Here is a 20,061-nt window from a genome sequence, read left to right on the forward strand (position 1 = left end):
CTGGGGACTGAGTCTTTTAAGATACTTTTGGGATTAGAATAGTGGACTTTGTGTGTGTACTAGGAAGTAAGGAACTGTTCCTTGTAGCTCTTAATTTGTGTATTTGTACTTTCTCCTAGTTGTACTTTCTCCTGCTTTCTCTTTCTGTCTGTAAAATATATGTAGTTTTAGCAGAGACGTGGCCTTAAGTTGTTTTTTTCCTTCCCCTCTCTTTTCCTCCCTTTCCTCCGTGTTGGGGGGGAGGCTCTGACCCTGTATGTGGAGTGTTGGCATTTTACCAGCTCAAACCAAGACACAGACCTATAGGAATGTTGAAGACTCAAAATTTTGACTCATGCTGAATTTGCATTTAATTGAAAACAACAGCATTGGTGAGATTGTGTGGAAGTGGCTAAAGTAAATAGTGAGTGATACGAGAATGGGAGAGAAAACTCATGAAAATAGTGTAAAATCCAGTACAATAATTCTAAAAGCATGAGCATGAGATGGCACTTGATAGGTGCTAAGAGGAAAAGGGTGACTTAAATGAGCTAAAAGGGAAGTTACTGGGAGAGCCCGTGTCTGTGTGCACACACATGGGACACTGTGTGTGTCAGGCACCTGTTAGTCTGGTCTTCACCTTAAAATGCTAAGACTTAATTTCATGGAAAGAATTACAAAGGAGTAGAATCAGTAAATGCAGAATTCAAAATCACTGTTTTCACAGTGTCCCACAGATAAAAGGGATAAGGGCACATCAGATTTCTCTCTTCTATTCAGTAAAATTAGTTAGAGAAGTCCCTTTGTCAAGATCACCAAATATCTACCTAATACAAAGAACAAACCAGTATTTTTTTGTCATGGCCTTTGCAGAATCTATTTCAGGTTCTCTGTTTTGATGTATGTTGGGATCTTGAATCACAGGCTGATGAGACCTTTCCTATAGGCCACTGTGATAAGGGTATTTGAATATCTGAGGGTTTTATGAAATACCAAGGAATACTTTGAACAGATTTGCTGAATCACCAGTGACCTCCCTAATGACGTGGAGAATGTGCTGCTGAGGTTTATTTAGGCACTGAAGTGAGTCAGTAGAGGCTCATCCCATACAGGTCGGAATGGTGTGTATTTTGGGAAATACAAGGGGAAGGATGGCATTCTGCAAGACTGATAGCCAAAAATAATTGCCAGTTATTTGGAAAATACACACTATGAGGTAGAGCCCAAACATATGTTTGTTGTTTCCTCATAGGTTAAAATTTACCTAAAAGACTGAAGAAAAGCAGACACTAGATGTATTCCAGAAATTTCTGGAAAAGGTTTTTCTCTCCTCCTTTTCCTCAGTGAAGTGAATATCCTTGTAGGTACATAGAAAAGGTTTTATTTATTAATAAGTGGAAATAAAAGTGGACAAAAGGTATTTCTTTAATTTCTTCATGCAAAGTATTCTAAAAGACCAGAAAATACTGCTCAGAATTGTAAAAGAAGGTAAAACTTCATCTTCAAGGCAATAAACTAGTAGACCTGATGCCTTTGCTTTGCAATAAAGGAGTCTAATTAAAATATACCTTTGGAAGACAGAGAACAAAAAGCAAAACACAGTAATTTTACTTGTCCAATGAAGGTGATTGTTGTGCAATTTGATTATAAGCTGAAAATATGAATGGCCACAAGGCTGACCTGAAGGGTTTGTCTGTATTGTCAAACATTTCTGTTCCTTTGGTGTCTTCAAAACATTCCTGGCAGCATCTGGATAAGGGCAAGAACACTGCTAATGACTGCACTGTGCAGCTGAAGGACAGTGGCAAACAGGTGTTTTATCATGCTCAAACACTCATTTTGGAGTCTGTATTTGTAATAAATAGAGTTGCTCCTAAGCAACAGAAGATTCATGTGACATTTTCAACTGCCGTCATGAAAATCTTACAGGATTTTTCATTTCAGCACTTTTAGATGTAGCTACTCTAAGCTACTTTCCAGTTTTAATAAAGAGTTTTTATGCAAACACTACACATTTCTTAATAGCTGTGATCAATTATGACAAAATGCATGGGATTCTGAAGGTTTCACTGCTGCACAGAAAATGACCTGTGTGAGGAATCGATAGTAATAGCTAAATAATTTCAAAGCAAATACGTGGATCCCACACTGGCAGCTGTGCTCTCATTTGGAAGCAGTTTAACTTGCATGAGTGTGGGGGATTTCATTGCACTGCATCAGTCTCCCTGAGCTCTAGGCTGTAAAGACCACTTTGTTCCCAGGAATGAAAATGGTGTGGATAAATAAAAATAACTACTTCAAAAACCATTGCAAATTTGAAAAGCTGACAGTGATAAGAGGATATCCTCATATGAACCCTTATGGTCAGAGAAGGAATGGAGGGTCCTGATATCAGTGGCAATTCTGCTGATTCTGAATTTACAAGATGATTTAGCTGATGCTATTCAAATAGTGCTGGGAAAGTTAATTCATTGTACCATGAAAGACACAACAGGGTAATGCCTGTCACGAGTCAAAAACCTACGTGACAGTTTATCTGGTCTAGATATTTAATGGCAATCCAGATATTCAATGGCAGACTAATTTGTAATGCTTAATTCTGTGTTGGGCTAAAAGGAGCCATAAACCTAGTTTCTCAAAATAAGCATAATGGCAATCAGGTTTTGCAAAGTTTGTATTTGCTCTTGGTGTTACTGCTGATAATTTACTTCACTGTGAGATTTGCAAGTTTTATGATTCAAAATGCTGTACGTTTTGTGAGTTCCTGCCCTGAGCCATATGCAGTCAAGTGATAAGACAGACAAGTACATACAGGTGAGTAGAAGGGTATAAGGAAACAATTTAATGGGATTCAGCTTGATAATCTCATTCATCATGTCCTGTTCCCCCTGTTGCAATCATAGAATCATAGAATCGATTGGGTTGGAAAAGACCTCCAAGATCATCGAGTCCAACCCTTGGTCCAACTCTAGTTCATTTACTAGATCATGGCACCCAGCACCACGTCCAATCTGTGTTTAAAAATCTCCAGGGATGGGGATTCCACCACCTCTCTGGGCAGCCCATTCCAATGCCTGATTACTCTCTCTGTAAAGAATTTTTTTCTGATCTCCAACTTAAATTTCCCCTGGCAGAGCTTGAGCCCATCGTGCCCCCTTGTCCTATTGCTGAGTGCCTGGGAGAAGAGACCAGCCCCCACCTGGCTAGAACTTCCCTTCAGGTAGTTATAGACAGTGATGAGGTCACCTCTGAGCCTCCTCTTCTCCAGGCTAAACACCCCCAGCTCCCTCAATGGTTTGTCCGTGTTAGAGCGCGGAGTCTGCCCTTATGGTGAATGCTTATTATTACCCAGTGCTGAGGGTGGTCACAAGACAGTTAATTTAACATTGACTGTATTTACAGACAGTTACTGGAGTATGGCCCTTTTGCCAAAACAATTCTTCTGCTTTTCTCTCTCACAACATCTTTAAGAGCTCATCCTGGTGCAGGAGGGAATTGTCCAGAGCTCTCTCTTGAGCTGAGCGATCGCCAAGGCGAACTCAGCTGGGTAGGGCTGTGAAGGAAAACAGCTGCTCTGATGGATGCAGGAGGCTCCTGGAGGGATGGAATTGCAAGTGCTCTGTACCAGACTCTTGCCAGTGAGTTGAGGCCTTGAGCAGGGGAAGGAGCAGACCCTGGATGGTGTGACAGACGAGGATAGGAGCTGGTCCTCAGTCGAACATTTCAACATGTCGTGGGGTCTGCCGGGTAGAAATCTCTGCTGCCAGCAACCTTTTCTATGGGGTTTAGTTCACTGATGGATTTTTTGTGCACTTCTAATTGCAAACAGCACACACATATTTTACAAACCTTGGTTATAGAAATATGCGAAGGCATTAGAAGACTTTTAAGTTTTTCTTTAAGTGCAAGCTAATAGGTATGTATGATCACTAATTCTTTCTTAGTAAGATGAAATTTTTGGTATTTTCTCCTCTATAGGTAAAAAAATGGAGAGTGATAATATTTGGGTCATGAAAAGGACATCTAACTGGGCAAGAAAGCAGAAATTTTCAAAGCAAAAATACGATAGCTTGTCTTTCAAAATAAAGTTTGTCTCTTTCTTTCTATAAAAGAAGGGAAGAAGTTAGTCATAATCCATGATAATCAGGTTATTTTTGATTTTCCTTGATTGGCAGCTGAAATCAAGCTTTTAACTCATTTTTAAAAATCAGTTTACTATTATAACCATGCAAAAAGTTTAGGTTATTCAGGGGAAAATTTGATCTGGTTTTCTAAAATATGAAAGTGGCTTTCTGTCAGAGCAACACAGTGGACTTCTGTTGACATGGAATATTTGGTCATGCAAATACCCCTGACTGGAGTTTTAATACAAGATATTTTGAGCATTTGTAATTTCTGCTGCAATCTTATACAGAAACTGAAAGGAATACAATGAGTAAACACTAAACAATGCTCAGCTTTAAGAAGGCTTTTGTGATAGCTTTAGGGGAGCTTTTATGATGTGCTGTGTTTAAAGAATAGCATGAAAGCAATAAAGGCATTTACTGCTTGCTTCTGGAAATAAATAGGTATTTCACTCAAAAGAACAATACCATAAAGGCTCTCAGTGCATGCCCTTTTCTCTTCTGAGATAACCATGAATTGCTCAACACATCACTGGCTGTGCCTGATCTGCTTTCTGTGCTCTTGCCCCCTCTCCTACACAGCCTTGCTTGGCACCAGTTTCCCCCCAGGACATCCCACCTCCTGAGCTGAGGGAGAAACCTGCTTGTGGCGATGCTATTGGTTTCATACAAGGAATTATTTTACACAGTGGGCTTGCTGAGGGTGCAGTTTTACGTGATGGATGGCAAATGGCTGCTGAAAGGGGTGGTTCTGCTCCTGCCCTTTCGCCTGCATCTGGCAGCCTTGGCCATGGGAGAGCAGGGAAGGTTGGCTGGAGGAGTGGGACTGCCCCAGCAGCTTGCCAGGAGGCTCTCACAGCAGTAGGGTCACTTTTCCCTGACCTGAAACTTTCCTCTGTAGGTTTTGATTTAACAGGAATGAGAAGGTTGGATTCTTTCTGGATTTGAAGCCATGATGCAGGGCGGGATGTCCTGCAGAACGAGACCCATTTGGCGTGCTGCTGATGAGTGCAGCAAGTGCATGGGGCAAAGCTTGTGTCATTGCATAGAAGCAGGAGTGTTTCCCCACACGACTGGTATAAAACTTGTGGGGATACGATGATCAAATAAATAAATAAATCTGCACATTTTCTAAAATTATTTGCTACATCAGTAAGTTAGGGGAAACAGACTGTGAGTAATTCCTCTTGCTTGAACTTCGTCCTTGGCCAAGACTTTTAAATGTTTATAAATAATTTTTTAACACTTATTCATATCTTGCAGCATTTCTTGGCTGCTGCGAGTAGCAATGAGGCATTAAGTAAGGTCTGTGTAGAGATAAAGTGTGACAATATGTTTAATGGAAAAGCAGGTGCAGCTTTCTTTTCACTGGTATCTTTAGAAATATTACTGAAACACTACTGTTTGAGTTGAGCACTTAAAGAAACTGTGAAGCCTGTGATTAGTCCAGGGCAGAAGGGAACAGCCAGCATTTCAGTGTTGTTCTTGTTAATATATTTATAATGTTATTTTTTTAAAGTACACACTGAAGTTCTCTTTTCCTGTTCTTCCTATTACTGATTGTGGTGCTACAGCAATGCCTTCAGAAAAAGGGAATCTGTTGTTCAGGGGAAATCCCAAATTTGAATTTTGACAAATGGCAGTTCATGCCAAGCTATGCTGGTGAAGTGGCAGGATCGCCCATGCTTCAAGATTTGCATAATTTGAAATGTGTTAGGTTTATTTGTAAGGATGTTTAATATAGGCAAGCTAATCTAAAAAGGTGACATATTTTGAGATAAAAAAGGAAATAATTTTTTTTCTGCCCCATGCTTAGAAAAGATATTGCTGAAATGCTGAGGCGTCTGGAAAACTGTGATTATTGCTCACAATGTGGGCTTTAGACTCACTGCTTAGCTTCATTCTTTCTTTTATTCTGAACATTGGGTTCACCTGCTGGTTTGATGGAATTATCTGAACTCCAACCTTTTCAGTGTAGGGAGATCTATTGAAAGGAAACTAAAAATGCACATACAGTGCCAAGTAATTAGTAATTGTAATTAAGACCCTGGTCCTAAGATGTCTGTGATCTAAGTATTAACAGCATTAAATAATCCTTGAAATGTTTTGTTCTACATTTTTATCATCTTTCTAAATACAAAAAATGTAATTACATAAATATTTTATCTTGGCTCATCAGAGGCATAAATTATGTCTGTTACTAACATCACTTTTCATGTTTGTGTTGGCTAAATTCGTTTTAATTTGAGTATTGGAGTGTTACTGTTTTATGATGTGGAACATATTTACTTCTCCACAATATTCTGCTGACTGAACATTGCAAATGAAGTGAATTCCCAGAAGAGAGTGTTTTGTTCAATAAGCAACTTAATTCTTCCTGTTTGTACAAATATTTCCTCAAAGCTTTTTAGCTTCATTACTGATTAAACTATATAGTCCCAGAATGTAAAGTCAAAAGGTTAGATCTAGCCTGAAAGAGATTTAAAATAAAAAATACATCCAGTCTGCTAGATTCTCTGCTCTAGCATCCTGGGTATTGCAGGTCATTCATTATTCTCAGCCAGTTTCTTTTTGTCAGGGTTCAATATCTTGGGCCAGTGTCTTCTGGAGAGGTGTCTTCTTGTTGTGCCTTCCAGTAAAAACCACTGCCTGGAAAGAACAGTGTAACCACAGCTGAAAATTTCTGGCAATCTCTCCCGTTTCCTTCCATGCAATGTTGACATGGGAATTTCTGAGTAGAGCCTTGGAGCTTATAGATAAATAAAAATCTACGTGTTTGACTCCTTAAGCTTTAGAAGATGCAGCTGGCATTATCAGGTGTAAGGTTCCTCGTGGCTTGGGCATGAGAACTGTCAGGAACTGGGAAGGATCCATGCAGGGTTTGCGGCTTTTGGGACAGGTGAGGTTCTGAGCAGGATAAATCCCTGGGTTAGGAGCCAAACAGAGCCAGACTGAGACATTTCCTCCCATACTTTTCTTTCATTATTTCATAATCTGTGTGTATTTGCAAGAAATATGTAAAGCAAAACTGAGTGTTCTCCAGGACTGCCTCAGGAGACAACTTCATTGTCTGTTGGACTGTCTCTTTTATCTAAATAGTCTTGGTTTAGGTGGTTGTTAAGAGATTCACTCTGTCTTATTGCCAGACTTGAAAATCATGTTTCTGCCAAGGAGTACCTGATTACTGACCAGGTGCTTTAAATCAAAGCCATTTTATTCAAAAGAATTTAACAAATTTTGCACTGTACTGTAAGGTCCCAGTAACTGAGCTTAGTAAGTACCAAAGCCTGATTGTTTGGAGAAGTCCTAGGTAGCACAGTGTGAGTGTAATGTAAGCCCCTAGAGAGATGCTTTCCTTCATTCATAGGTATTTTGCCAAGTTTTATGAGAATTTCTGAACACTGTAAAATCAATCATTTTCTGACCTTTAAAATAAAATTGGATTTTGAGAATTATCTGCCTTGCTTTCAGCATCATGACACTGAATATAGTAAGAAATTCTATTGAAACATACTTGAATATTATTAAACTGCTTTTTTCACTCAGCTTTAACATGATTTTCTTGTTTCTCCCAAATGCCAAGTTGTATCAATGAGGACCTGGCACGGTTTGAAAGTCAGAGAGCCTGTCCTGTGGCCTTCTCCAGTTGGACATCTCTTGGCCCCACCACCACCACAGTGGGTGCCCTGAATGGCAGAGTCCCTGTCCTGCAGATTTGTCTTTCTATGATGCCTTTAACCCTCACATTCAGAAGCCTTTATGTGTTCCATGTTTCTCTGTGTGTATGGGTGATGTCTTCAAAAGTCCAACACACACATTGTTTGCACTAATGCTGGTTTGTTTTTCTTTGAATGGTGAGGTTGGCTCTCAGCTGTTGACAGAGTGCTGGCGAGCTGCTCGCAGTGGGGTTGCCACTGGGGGGCTCAGAGCATAGCAGAGCTGGCACAGGGAAGTGCTCAGTGCAAGTGTAAGAGGTATTCATGGCTCTCTGAATAATGTGATTCTACCAGCTCAACATTCTTCTTGATGGGAATCAACCTTAGAAGGGCAGAAGGAAAGCAGATATTTAATGAAAACAACTGCTAACTGCTGGGATTGATTTTTTTAATTTTATAAGGAACTGTGTATTCTAATGGAGATTTCCATGAAAATGTGGTAGCTACCAGAAAAATTTTACTTTTTCAAACCCTGCAGCATTATGGTGTATCTCAGTATTCTTACTAGGCTGAATTTTTACATCGTAAATTTAGTTTGCCAGTTGTATGTTTTAACCTTTGTAATCTATAAATCTTAAATTAAAAAGATAATTCTTATGGGTCATTTTTTAGAAGATCTCTGTAAACTATGACTGTGTGCATCTGCTGACATGAGCAGAAAACTCGTTCTCTGAGCACTTCAGTACACATAAACTTCTCTGAGGGCCTGCATGTTCTTGTCCTTGGTGTTTGTTCCTATCCTAGCTGTAATAATGAAATCTGTGTGATGAAATATTTGTGTCAAAACTTTTAATCAAAAAGCTGAAAAATTGAGCAATTATGGGTTGATGTCAAAACTACAGCTTGGTATTTTAGCAGCATTACAAAATAACATCATATTCAGAGGACCAGCCTGTGCAGTGAGCTGCTCCCTCAGAAAAACAGAAGTCCTATTTACAGTTGAGAAGATTGGCCTTTTTCAGATGTATTTCTTCAAGAGTTTACACAGCTGCAGTTCAAGTCATGGATAGGAGAGAAGATAAATGCATGGCTTATTACTTGGTTTAGGACCTTGGGGAATAGAAAAAATCTCTCATTTACTTTTACCAACAAAAGCCTTCCTCTTCACTAGGGGCAGGTTGCATGGTAGGTTAGGGAGGGGAAGGATCAGCCTGGGCCAGGGCACTCCCTGGAATAGTCAGTCCTTCCAAAGGTAGCAAGGGACGAGGGAGTGGGTTCTGCCTTGAAGGCCTGGTTGCTGTGGGGCAAAAAGCAGGAAATGGAATAAATGGAAAGCCTGGCTGAAGGAGTGGGTGCCTGCCTGGCTGTCAAACTGTTTCTCTGTCTCTTGCAAGCCTTTATTGTGCCTCTCATGCGCTGCCAGCTGTGGCAGTGCTGTACTTGACTGAGTGCCTTTGTGGGCAGCCCCTGCCAGCCCTGCTCAGGGACTCTCAGGCTTCCTTGTGTTTTGGTGAAGCTGCAGGAGCTGGTCACTGTTGGTGGGTTCCCAGTGAGTATCAGACAGCTACTGATGCTGTTGAGAGAATCTTGAGTGCACTTGCACTCACTTCAGTGATGATCTAGATACCAGTCCCGTGGGATTCTGAGCACAGGCAAGAGGAACATTGTAATGGTAATAAAACACACAGCCAAGTAGCTACAGGGTTTTATTTAAGTGATTAAGAAGAGTCTTACAGCACATAGTAACTATCATGTAAGTGACTTCAAGAAAAAAAGAAAATTAAAATAATGCATAGTACTTGGAGGAAAACATACACTGGAGCATGTCTAACATTTAAATTATAGTAATCTTGCATGGTTTATTGACTCCTAGCAAAATAATAAAAAAATCCAAATAGTAGAGTTTTATTATAAATATGTTCACAACTAGAAGTGCTGCTTTGCATTTTCAGCAAAAGTGTTGGTTGCCTTCATATTCCTTTCATCTGGCTCATGCTTAGAGTGCAAATAGCAGCGTGGGCTAGAAATAGATCCATCTGTAATAACCAAGCCTTTTTTTTTTAAGAGAGGGAGCTTTGTATGAAATAAACCCCCTCTGTGTTTGGGATACATGAAACTCCTGCCTCCTTGGAGCAGAGGAAAGCCTGTGAAGCTGTGAGTGTTTCCAGGAGGGAGAGTTCAGTCATGTTTGCGTAATGGGGCAATCTGTCACTGCCAAGCTCATAGGTGGGACGCAGCTCGGCACGGGAGAGATGTGTCACCTGCCGGGTGTGAACTTGAGTCTTTTCATTTCATGGTCTTGAATGTGGTTTCAGCTAGCAAAGAAGACATGAAAGTAGCAGGGGACTGACAGCTCTGCCTTATCAACCTCCTTTACTGCCAGAGAAAAGCAGGCCTGGTGTCTGACTGGAGGAAAGTTTGTGTTCTTGTCTCATGACCAGCTGCAGTGCTGTGCTGGGGAGATGACATGGGCTGGTGTCTGGTCAGTGTGTGTGGGGACAGCTGTGTCTGTGCAGCGACTGGAGTGTTTGTAAGGCCACACAGTATAAGGCACTGCATGCTGGGGCTTTTTGTTCAGTCTCCACCAGCTTCTGCTTTTTTACTGCTGGATTGAGAGCACCAAGGGAAGGAACAGCATGGTGTTTGTTCTGATACAAGAGCAGCAGTTTTGCTGCTAAGAAAACTGTTAATATGGGACTCTGTGTGTGTATAGAGTGGCTGCAGGATCACTGCAGTTGCCAGGAAGAGATTAAGCCATGATCTTGTGCTGTCAACCCTATTTATTTATCTTCCTATATTTCACTTATTTTGAGTAACTGTAGGATAATTCTGCTGCTCCAAATGGAAACTTTGGTCTCTCTAGTCTCTCTAGTCAGGTACCTCTCTGTTGCCCTCTTCTGTGTCCCTACTCTTTCAGTCACCACAGGCATAAGTTTCAGGGTGAAGCTGTGTTCTTACCATTCTTACCATTAGTTTGGGTTTGTGTTTTGTTTTCTTCTTTGCTGTTGTTTCAATGATCCTCTTTGAAAAAAAAGTCTGTTTTCTCCAGGTGATTCCCTCTTCCAAATTTATTCACAGCTTACATGTCTTACTTCTAATTACATGATGAATAGTTGTCTCCTTCTTATTCTTCACATCAAGAAGAGGACTGATGTTCTCTAGTTCACCTTTGTACACCCTTAAAATTCTTGGCAACATTTTGCCAAAAGCTGCCTGTATTCCGGTTTTCTGGTAGTTGTCGTTTCTCCCACACTTACCATTCCCTCTGACTTAGCAAAAGTTTCAGCTCAAGTTGACTGTTAGTACCTTATATTTTGTGTAATATTGTGTCTTATAGAGTTTAAATATTCCTTCTAAAAAAATCCTCAACTTCTCTTTCTTTCCCCTCCTTATATTTTGTCCAATTCTTTGCCCTAATATTTAGTACAAAATGAATGTAGGTAGTAAATCCAATATATGGAGTTTTTTATCCCTTATTTGGGAACTACTGAGCTTGGAATTAGAATGGATATTGATTCTGCCACGGAAGAGCTTTTATTTCACTTTGTCTCCCCTCTCTCCCTTTCCTTCATTATCTTAGAACGTAATTTAAATTAAGTTGGTCAGATACAAGGTTTTGAAACAAAACTACAGGACAGGACCAGGAGCAAAGGCAGCCAAGCCTGCCCTCCCCATGCAAGAAGGGCACTTAAGCTCAGCCAGGTTCACCAGGGAGTGATGTTACCCATCAGCTTGACCTGGGAGTGATGTTATCCATCAGCTTGGCCAAGGAGCAGTGGTGTCCACGAGCTTGGTCTGGGAGCGATGTTACCCATCAGCTTGGCCAGGGAGCAATGTTATCTTATCCATTAGCTTGACCAGGGAGCAATGTTATCTTATCCATCAGCTTGGCCAGGGAGCAGTGGTAACCATCAGCTTGATCTGGGAGCGATGTTACCCATCAGCTTGGCCAGGGAGCAATGTTATCTTATCCATTAGCTTGGCCAGGGAGCAATGTTATCTTATCCATCAGCTTGGCCAGGGAGCAGTGGTAACCATCAGCTTGATCTGGGAGCGATGTTACCCATCAGCTTGGCCAGGGAGCAATGTTATCTTATCCATCAGCTTGGCCAGGGAGCAGTGGTAACCATCAGCTTGATCTGGGAGCGATGTTACCCATCAGCTTGGCCAGGAAGCAATGTTATCTTATCCATCAGCTTGGCCAGGGAGCAGTGGTGTCCATCAGCTTGGCCAGGGAGCAGTGGTAACCATCAGCTTGATCTGGGAGCGATGTTACCCATCAACTTGGCCAGGGAGCAAAGTTATCTTATCCATCAGCTTGGCCAGGGAGCAGTGGTAACCATCAGCTTGATCTGGGAGCGATGTTACCCATCAGCTTGGCCAGGGAGCAATGTTATCTTATCCATCAGCTTGGCCAGGGAGCAGTGGTAACCATCAGCTTGATCTGGGAGCGATGTTACCCATCAACTTGGCCAGGGAGCAATGTTATCTTATCCATTAGCTTGGCCAGGGAGCAGTGGTGTCCATCAGCTTGGCCAGGGAGCAGTGGTAACCATCAGCTTGATCTGGGAGCGATGTTACCCATCAGCTTGGCCAGGAAGCAATGTTATCTTATCCATCAGCTTGGCCAGGGAGCAGTGGTGTCCATCAGCTTGGCCAGGGAGCAGTGGTACCCACCCAGCAGAAAGCCATGGCCTCTCTAAGCTTTGCTCCCACCACAGCTGGCACAGCTGCCCCGCCAGAGCTCCAGTGGGAATACACTGCCACCCACGTGCTGGGCTGTGTGGGTGCCCTGCTCTAACACCAGGACTGGCCAGAAGCAGTGAGCACACCTCTGGGAGATGCATCCAAGTAAAGGAGCTCCTCAGCTTAGTGACAGAACTCCAGGAGGAGCTGTGTAGGTTAAGGAGTATTAGGGAGTGTGACAGAGAGACAGACAGACAGGCAGCTGGAATCACACACTGCCTGCCCTGGGGCAGGCCCACAAGCAGACAGGGTGCATGATGTGCAGGATTCCCTATCCACACTCTGTCTGGCTGAACACAGAGCCTGAAGGGATAGGGGCAATGGTAGCAAGTTCCTGGCCAGAGCAGCAGGCACGTCTCATCTGGGGCTGTCCCACTTTTCCAGGTGCCTCAGTGTAATAGGTGAGAGGCTCTCTCAGGTTACAAGTGATAGGACAAGAGGAAATGCCTCCCGTTGTGCCAGGGGAGGTTTAGATTGGGTACTAGGAAAAATTTTTTCACCAAAAGAGTTGTCAAACACTGCAACAGGCTGTCCAGCGAAGTGGTGGAGTCACTATACCGGGAGGCACTTAAAAGACGCGTATATGTGGCACTTGAGGGACATGGTTTAATGGTGGACCAGGAAGTGCTGGATGAGCAGTTGAGCTTGGTGATCTTAGAGGTCATTTTCAACCTGAACAGTTCTATTTCACTTCACTGGAAATGAGGATAAAACCAAGATGTAATTTTAATGAGAAAATGCCAAAATTTCCCTGTAAGATTTTTGATTTCTCTGTTTCATGAATCTGCCTCTGCCTGAACAATCAAAGCAGGCTTGGCAGTGTGTGCCAGCAGTGGATTTCTGTAAGGTCTTTGATTGCACTGTCACTGCAATGAGTCTCCAAATTAAGATTTGCTAGGAGGTGATTTTTACAGTAGCTAAATTTTGAGCCACCTACCACTCAACTTGCATGAACTCCAGTATCTCTCAAACACAATTTCTTCAATGTTTTCTTTTTTCCATGTCTTACTCTTCAGTTTTGTAAATATTTTGGGTCTGTTTTTTTGTTTTGGTTTTGGTTTTTTTAATAGAAGGAAACTGAAGTGCATTTTTAGTAATTGGAATACATTTTTTCATAGGACTTTTGGAATATTTTGATATTGTCTGACTTCTCTTTACCTACATTGTTGTATGAGTGGGACAGGATGACATGTAGAGAAAGCAGAGATCCTCTTGATTTGTTAATAAATGTTGGAGTATTGATATTGGATTGCTTGACAGCTTTTCTAGAAAATCTACATCTTGAAATTACAGCCATTTCCGTGAATTTAAATACATGAAGATTTAAGAAAGACAATATGGTTAAGATTGCATGATGGGTGAGGGTCTGGGAGGAGTGTGCTTTGCTCAGCGTTCACAGGCAGACACGTTGTTTTAATCCTGTTGCCTTGACTGTGCTTCAGAGCTCTGCCGTTTGTCAGTGCTGGAGGCTGCGTGTGCAGCTGTGACCCAGGTGTGCCTGGATGGTGCTGTGTCTCCTGATGAAGCCCTGCCTGCTGCCAGTGCTCAGAGCAGCTTCCTCAGGTTCCTGAGGCACAGCAAGCTGCAGTCGTGGGTAGCAGGAGGGCACTGCCACACAGATTCTTCACCAGATCCCATCTATAGCTTTTAATTTCTGAAATCTCTTTCCATCTCTTTTCTTGGTGACACATAAGCCTCCTCTTGCAAATAAAGTAAATGAGAAAATTAAAGCGAAATCGCCTAGAGAGATTTACTTACTGTATGAGAATCTGGTGTGGTGATTGGCTGCATGAGACTGAGTGACAAGCTGGGGAGGAAAACAATAAACAAACCTGCAGCTGTTTGGGATTAATAAATGTGTGACACAAACAGCACTTCATGAGAACAAATGAGCTTTAGAAAAGCATCGGATAAAAAATTCACATGTGTTAATAAAAGAAAGAAGTGGGAGTAATATTTGTGTTTCCTAAGAGCATAAAACCATCTGACCTAAAGAGAATATATGTGATGTCTTGTGTTGCTCAGTTAGGATTATTGGCTGGCACTAAGCTGTGCAATTACTTGAAGCACAAGCTTTTCGTCTCTGGATGCTTGAATTATTCTTAATATTTTCGAAAATCTAAATTGGGTCATAAATGTTTTGGCAATTTTAGATTAGCAGCGTAGAGAGTGGAGAGCGTTATAAAACACACCATGTGATAGAACAGTTGAGTGCACTGATTACTCAGCTGTGCAAGTAGATAGAGCCAAGTGGGAGAGTCCTTCAGCTCAGGACTGAGGGCTGCTGGGGCTGCAGTAAGAGCAGTACCCCGCACAGTGCCTGTCCATGCCATGCACGACTAACTTATTATCTTGGTCTGCCATGGAGCCCCTGACAGCCCTGTACACTCCCAGCAGATACTTGAAAACATCAGCTAGGCAAGACTCAGCCCTGCTCACTAACAAAGGTCTAACAGAACCGGGAAATGCCTCCTAAATAACTCCCAGGAAGGTCTAGGAAATGTAAATGTCCTTGGTGAAGGCCACCCTGATAAAGAGAAGGGAGAATGCAGGAGAACAACACAGATTAGGCATGAGAGAAAATGATCAGAAAAAGAATGAAATGATTTTTCAGTGCCTGCATTATATCAGAGACAAATATTGAGATCTGAGGGAGGGGGAAACCAACCAAAGCAGCGGTGATGCTATTTAGCTGGTGTATTTAGTTAGCACATACTCTATCTCAGGGTGGACTAAATAAGCTGAATAAAACGTATAGAATACAAAAATAACTAAAACCCACCCCCAAAACATACAAGCAATCATCTTTTTAATGCTAGTCTGTTTTCCCTCAATTATCATCCTGTGTTTGTGTATTGTAATTTAGAGAAAAATAACAAAGCACAGTGATTGTGAAAAATCTTTTTAGGACATGGTATTAAGTACAGCTCATTAGGTTAACTTGCATTGTTCTATCATCCATTTAGCAGCTCAAACAAATGGTTTTATGGAAGTCATGAAAGGTTGGTCAGCCTGATTAGAGCCAACTGCAGAAATTGGCTGAAATTGTTTTAAGACTGAGCAGATAATGGGTGCCTTTGCTGCAATTGTGTTTTGGAAAACAGCTGAATTAGTTCGGCTTCAGCTTTCAGAAAAGAAGAATGTGGAAAATCTCAACAGGAAGTGTTCTCTGTAGCAAACATGAAAAAAGTGAACATGGAGCACTGAGGTCTTAAGGAACAATTTTAACCTCTGAAATTGTTGTACCTACTGTTACTGTTACTATTCATAACCATAATAGCTGTACTGTTTTTTTCATCATTTAGATTCACTGATATTGCCTTATTTTCTGCTACACACTCTGCATTGTGCTGCTCAGAAATGCTGCAGAAAAGGCTGATGAATGATATTGATCGGGTGCTTTCTTAACTGGAGGGTGATGGAATTTAATAATTCTAATGCATCAAGCTTTTTTTTGAATGTACAGGAAATAAAGAAGCTTTTTTATCTCCTGGGATGTATGATGTTGAATTAAGTTATTGGCTTTTCTGTAAAATGAAGTCAGAGAGACATAGTGTCATGCGTGCTCAAAATGCTGACTCGTTTAATAGATCAAATGGTGTACTAATGTTTTAGACACAGACAAGGTCTTGAGCTCTTACAGCATATTTATTGTTCTTTCCTATCTGCTCCATGTGGTAATGGAATGCTGGGTGAATATTGAAGTTTTTATCTGGTAGATTCCCCTGTTAACCTGGCACTCCAGCACATTGTCACATTCCAGCAAAAAGGCAGGCCATTATGCAAAGGAGAACTTCAGCTCACAAACCTGCCCAGCACACCAGCACACTGTGGTTTTCATTTTATTTTGCTATTTTTTAGGATTGCATTGATGTGGGTTGGTGGGAAGGAGAACTCAATGGCAGACGAGGTGTGTTTCCAGATAACTTTGTCAAGCTTCTTCCTTCTGATTTTGAAAAAGAGGTAAGCAATATATTCTTGCATTTTCACTCGAGAATACAGAATGAAAGTACAGTTGAAAGTACTCTTTTGGATATGTGGTTTTGACAAAGTTTTACTTCTAACTTAATAGCATAAAAACATGAAACAAATGTCTGTTTTAAAAAGCAGCCATGTAGAGAAAGTGGTGCACTTAAAGTCATATTATGGAGTTTGATTTGCCCATCCAATCACTCCATCTCCACTCCCCTACTCTGTCCTGTGACCTACAAGTTGGAGAGAGAGAGGAACTGGAGGTCCCAGGACTGAGTCATGTGATGCAACAATATCCATAATTCTTAATTTTTCTCCATTGTATTTGTGGTCAAATATGAGAAGCTGGTGTCCCACCTGCATGCTCATGGACAGCAGTCAACCATTGTTCCAGAGTAATGAAGGTGAAATTTTAATGGTGAAATTTGAAAAACAGTGAGCTTTTGGTATCTCAGTAGCACTTTTCCTGACCTCTCAGAATTATTAAAAAGCAAGATATAAAATCTGTGCATAAACTTTTTCAGCTTTTATTTATTTGAAAAAGATGGCATAGTTATTTACTAGACAGTATTTAGAAATCTTGCAGTCTCCTGGAATAAAGTAATGGATTACCTCCCCCAAAATCCATTCCATTTTTAGGCACCTTTTCAGTCATCAGTGGGATATTGAGAGGCTTTGGATGAGTATTTCATCGTGACAGTGTGAGGCTTCTGTGATAAAACTAAGACTTACTGGCACTCAGCTTCAGTCTTTGGCAATAAAAATTGGATGCCGAGGGCAAAAATTAAATAACTTGGAAAGCTTAAAAAAACAACTATTAAACAACTCACAGAGGCTAACATGATAATTACTGCAAATGAAGGTAGAGGAGCAGCAAAAAAGGTGGGAGATGAAAATGCAATTCCACAGTGGAGTGGGTATCCTGGCTTTAGGCCTAATAATAAAAGAAGGTGATTTCCAGAAGAGGCAGAAATCATAAACCTTAAAGACATAGTAAGCCTATTATAGAAGAAAAAGATCTTCCCTCATATCCATTTTTTGTGGTGAAATTATTCACTCTTTTTGAACTTATAAATTATATGCCTTTAAAGTGTTTTTCAGAGTACAATTGAATATAACTTGTAGAATAAATTAGATATTCAGACACTTAGAAATTGCATCTAGGTTTGCTCTCAATGTGGAGAATAAAATTTTATTAATTTCAAAATGCCACAGATCTGGCCATATAAGTAAGTAACTGGTAGGACTGGAGACTGTCTGTCTTTGCTTTCATCAGTGCTAAGAGAATGAGATAAATACTTTTCCAGTGATTTTGTCAGATACTCTCTGATGTGATCCAGAAACCTTGGATTCCATCCTATGCTCTGAAAGTATATGTTGCAGTAGTTCTTCTGTTTGTTGAACAAAAGCTTGGGATCTTTTCCCATCTCCTTGTTCAGTCTCCAGTTTTCCAACCCTGATTCTTTTCCACACATGGCTATTTGTCACAGGCCTTTGCTATTCACTGCCTAGTCCCCATCTCAGGTGGTCTCAATTACAGGATTTTTCCCTGGCATCACTACCTGAGTCTAAATCACCATCTGGATTTACTTTCTATTCCTAAACCAAATTTTTTATCCAGCTTCTTCTTCTCTCCCCTCTTACTCTTTGTCCCTGCTCTGTAGTTGTTTTCTTGTCCAACCAATCCTGGTTTCCTGTCTCTTGGCTTAATTTCTGGTCTGTCTCCATCACCACCTCGGTTTTCTCATCACTCAGCCATGGAGACTTGTAAATCCCTCCCATGTTTCCTTAAGCACTTTTCTTGTAACTTCTTCACACGACACCCTTTCTTATCTTTGTCTGCCTTTTTGAAACAATTTCTCTCTTCAGCTTCCAGTTGAAGCCACTTTTTCTAGTGAGCCATAGGACCCTTTTTTTCTTTGTGTTTGTCTACATAATTGCTTTAGTTTTAATCAGGAGTGGGATTTGTGGTAAATCTGTCATTTGTCCATCTGCACTTGTTATGCTTTGGGAGACACATCTCAGGAGACATGACCTAGACTCCTTACAAAGCCAAAACATGTGCTAAAGGAGTGCATCAACTACTGCTGTATGGACAGTCAATGGGATCAGTCTCACACCACTCCAGAATAAAACCCCAGATGTGTATATTGTGCTGGTGGATCCTCAGCATCAACTATTTCACTCTGCAGCCATTATCAACAAAACTCCCCAGTTGCTTTCACAAGACATTCATTGTTCCTCTCCTGTTTTCTTTCCAATTCTGTTTTTTCACTTTTCTGCATTTAAACCTTGAAATGTGTTGCCCAAATTCTTGCAAAAGTATCTCTGAGAGTGTAAGGGACTCTGTTCGTGGGCAAAGGTCCTCAGCAGCCAGGCTAGAGATCATTCTGATCTCCTGAGTTCTTGGCCACAGCTCTCTCAGGTTGATGACAGGAGGTGATCTGGTCAGGATAAGGCAATAGGAGAAACTTGAGAGTTGCTGGATGACAACTTTTGAGATTCCACCTGTTAGGCTTATCCAGACTGTGCAAAAACTGGGTTTTTTTAACTCCAGAAATGAATGTGTTTGCTATATCTGAAAGAGATCCCGTTGAAGGGTGCGTGGCAAGGGCTCAGCCTTCCCAGCAAACCTGCCCCTGCCAACAGTCAGGCCAAGATCTGAGAATTCTGGGGCAGAGGTTGAACTAATTACTGCAAGTGAACAAAACAATTCATCTTTTCTCGAAAGATTTGGCAGATACATAGAAATTAATAGGGGATGGGGGGGGGGGAGACAGGGATCAGTAAGAATTTGAGAGAAAATATCATCTTAAAGAGATGGCTGAAGTTTGGCAAAGCTAAACGTATTATTTCATACATAGCTCCACAAGACAATGCACAGTGCTGGATAACAGCAGTGTGGTGACAGTGATTGTGATCAACCTGCAGCAAAGGAAATAAGGTGCATCTCAGAAAATCAATGGCCATATGAAATAAAAATTTTTTTTGCTTAGCATTTATTCTTCATAATCTTGATAGGTTTTTTCCTTTTTTTTAAGTGAGAGATAAAGTGTGTTATAGGTTTTTTCCTTTCATTTTTTTTAAGTGAGAGATTAAAGTGTGTTGTTTGATCTAGCATGGTGCTCCATTTGGTTTTGTTCTCATTCCAACATACATACCCTGAATGCCGGTGTGGTGTGTGTACATTCACAAATATCAGCACAGAAGAAAAGCAATCCCTCCCCTTACCTGCAGTTGAAGAGAAATGGTTCTGGCACTGCTTTTTGATCATGTTTCTGAGTCACGCTGTTACAGATCTATTAGGAAAATGGTTATAACAGAGAAGGTGAAAGTAAAAAGTGTAGATTGTTTGGAAGGATTTGTTTTATTTCACCAAACATCTAAAATTCTGATAACTGTCTTTCACAGCTGAAAGTCTAAATATATCACAGTGAGTGAATGAAATGTAACTTTTGCAGCATTTCTTGTATTCTGCATTTTTGCATCATTTCTTAGTCTGCAAAAACACACGTCAGGTTTTGCCACGTGTACCTGGGCGTTTCTTTGTGTTTGTTTTTTTCCAAAATGGGTAGGAATATTCC

General features: G+C 41.0%; 1 protein-coding gene across 11 annotated transcripts in view; it reads left to right on the plus strand.

The window, feature by feature from the left end:
* The window catches only part of SH3KBP1 (SH3 domain containing kinase binding protein 1), a 227,750-nt gene that overhangs the window by 176,012 nt on the left and 31,677 nt on the right, over window positions 1-20,061 (plus strand). For all 11 annotated transcript variants that reach the window (XM_071553835.1, XM_071553921.1, XM_071554103.1 and 8 more), the window contains one exon: window positions 16,367-16,468. In XM_071553835.1, the coding sequence (XP_071409936.1) occupies window positions 16,367-16,468 (102 nt within the window). The remainder of the gene's footprint in view (window positions 1-16,366; window positions 16,469-20,061) is intronic.

Source organism: Pithys albifrons, chromosome 1 (genome assembly GCF_047495875.1).
Source record: "Pithys albifrons albifrons isolate INPA30051 chromosome 1, PitAlb_v1, whole genome shotgun sequence".
In the NCBI taxonomy this organism is placed as follows: domain Eukaryota; kingdom Metazoa; phylum Chordata; class Aves; order Passeriformes; family Thamnophilidae; genus Pithys; species Pithys albifrons.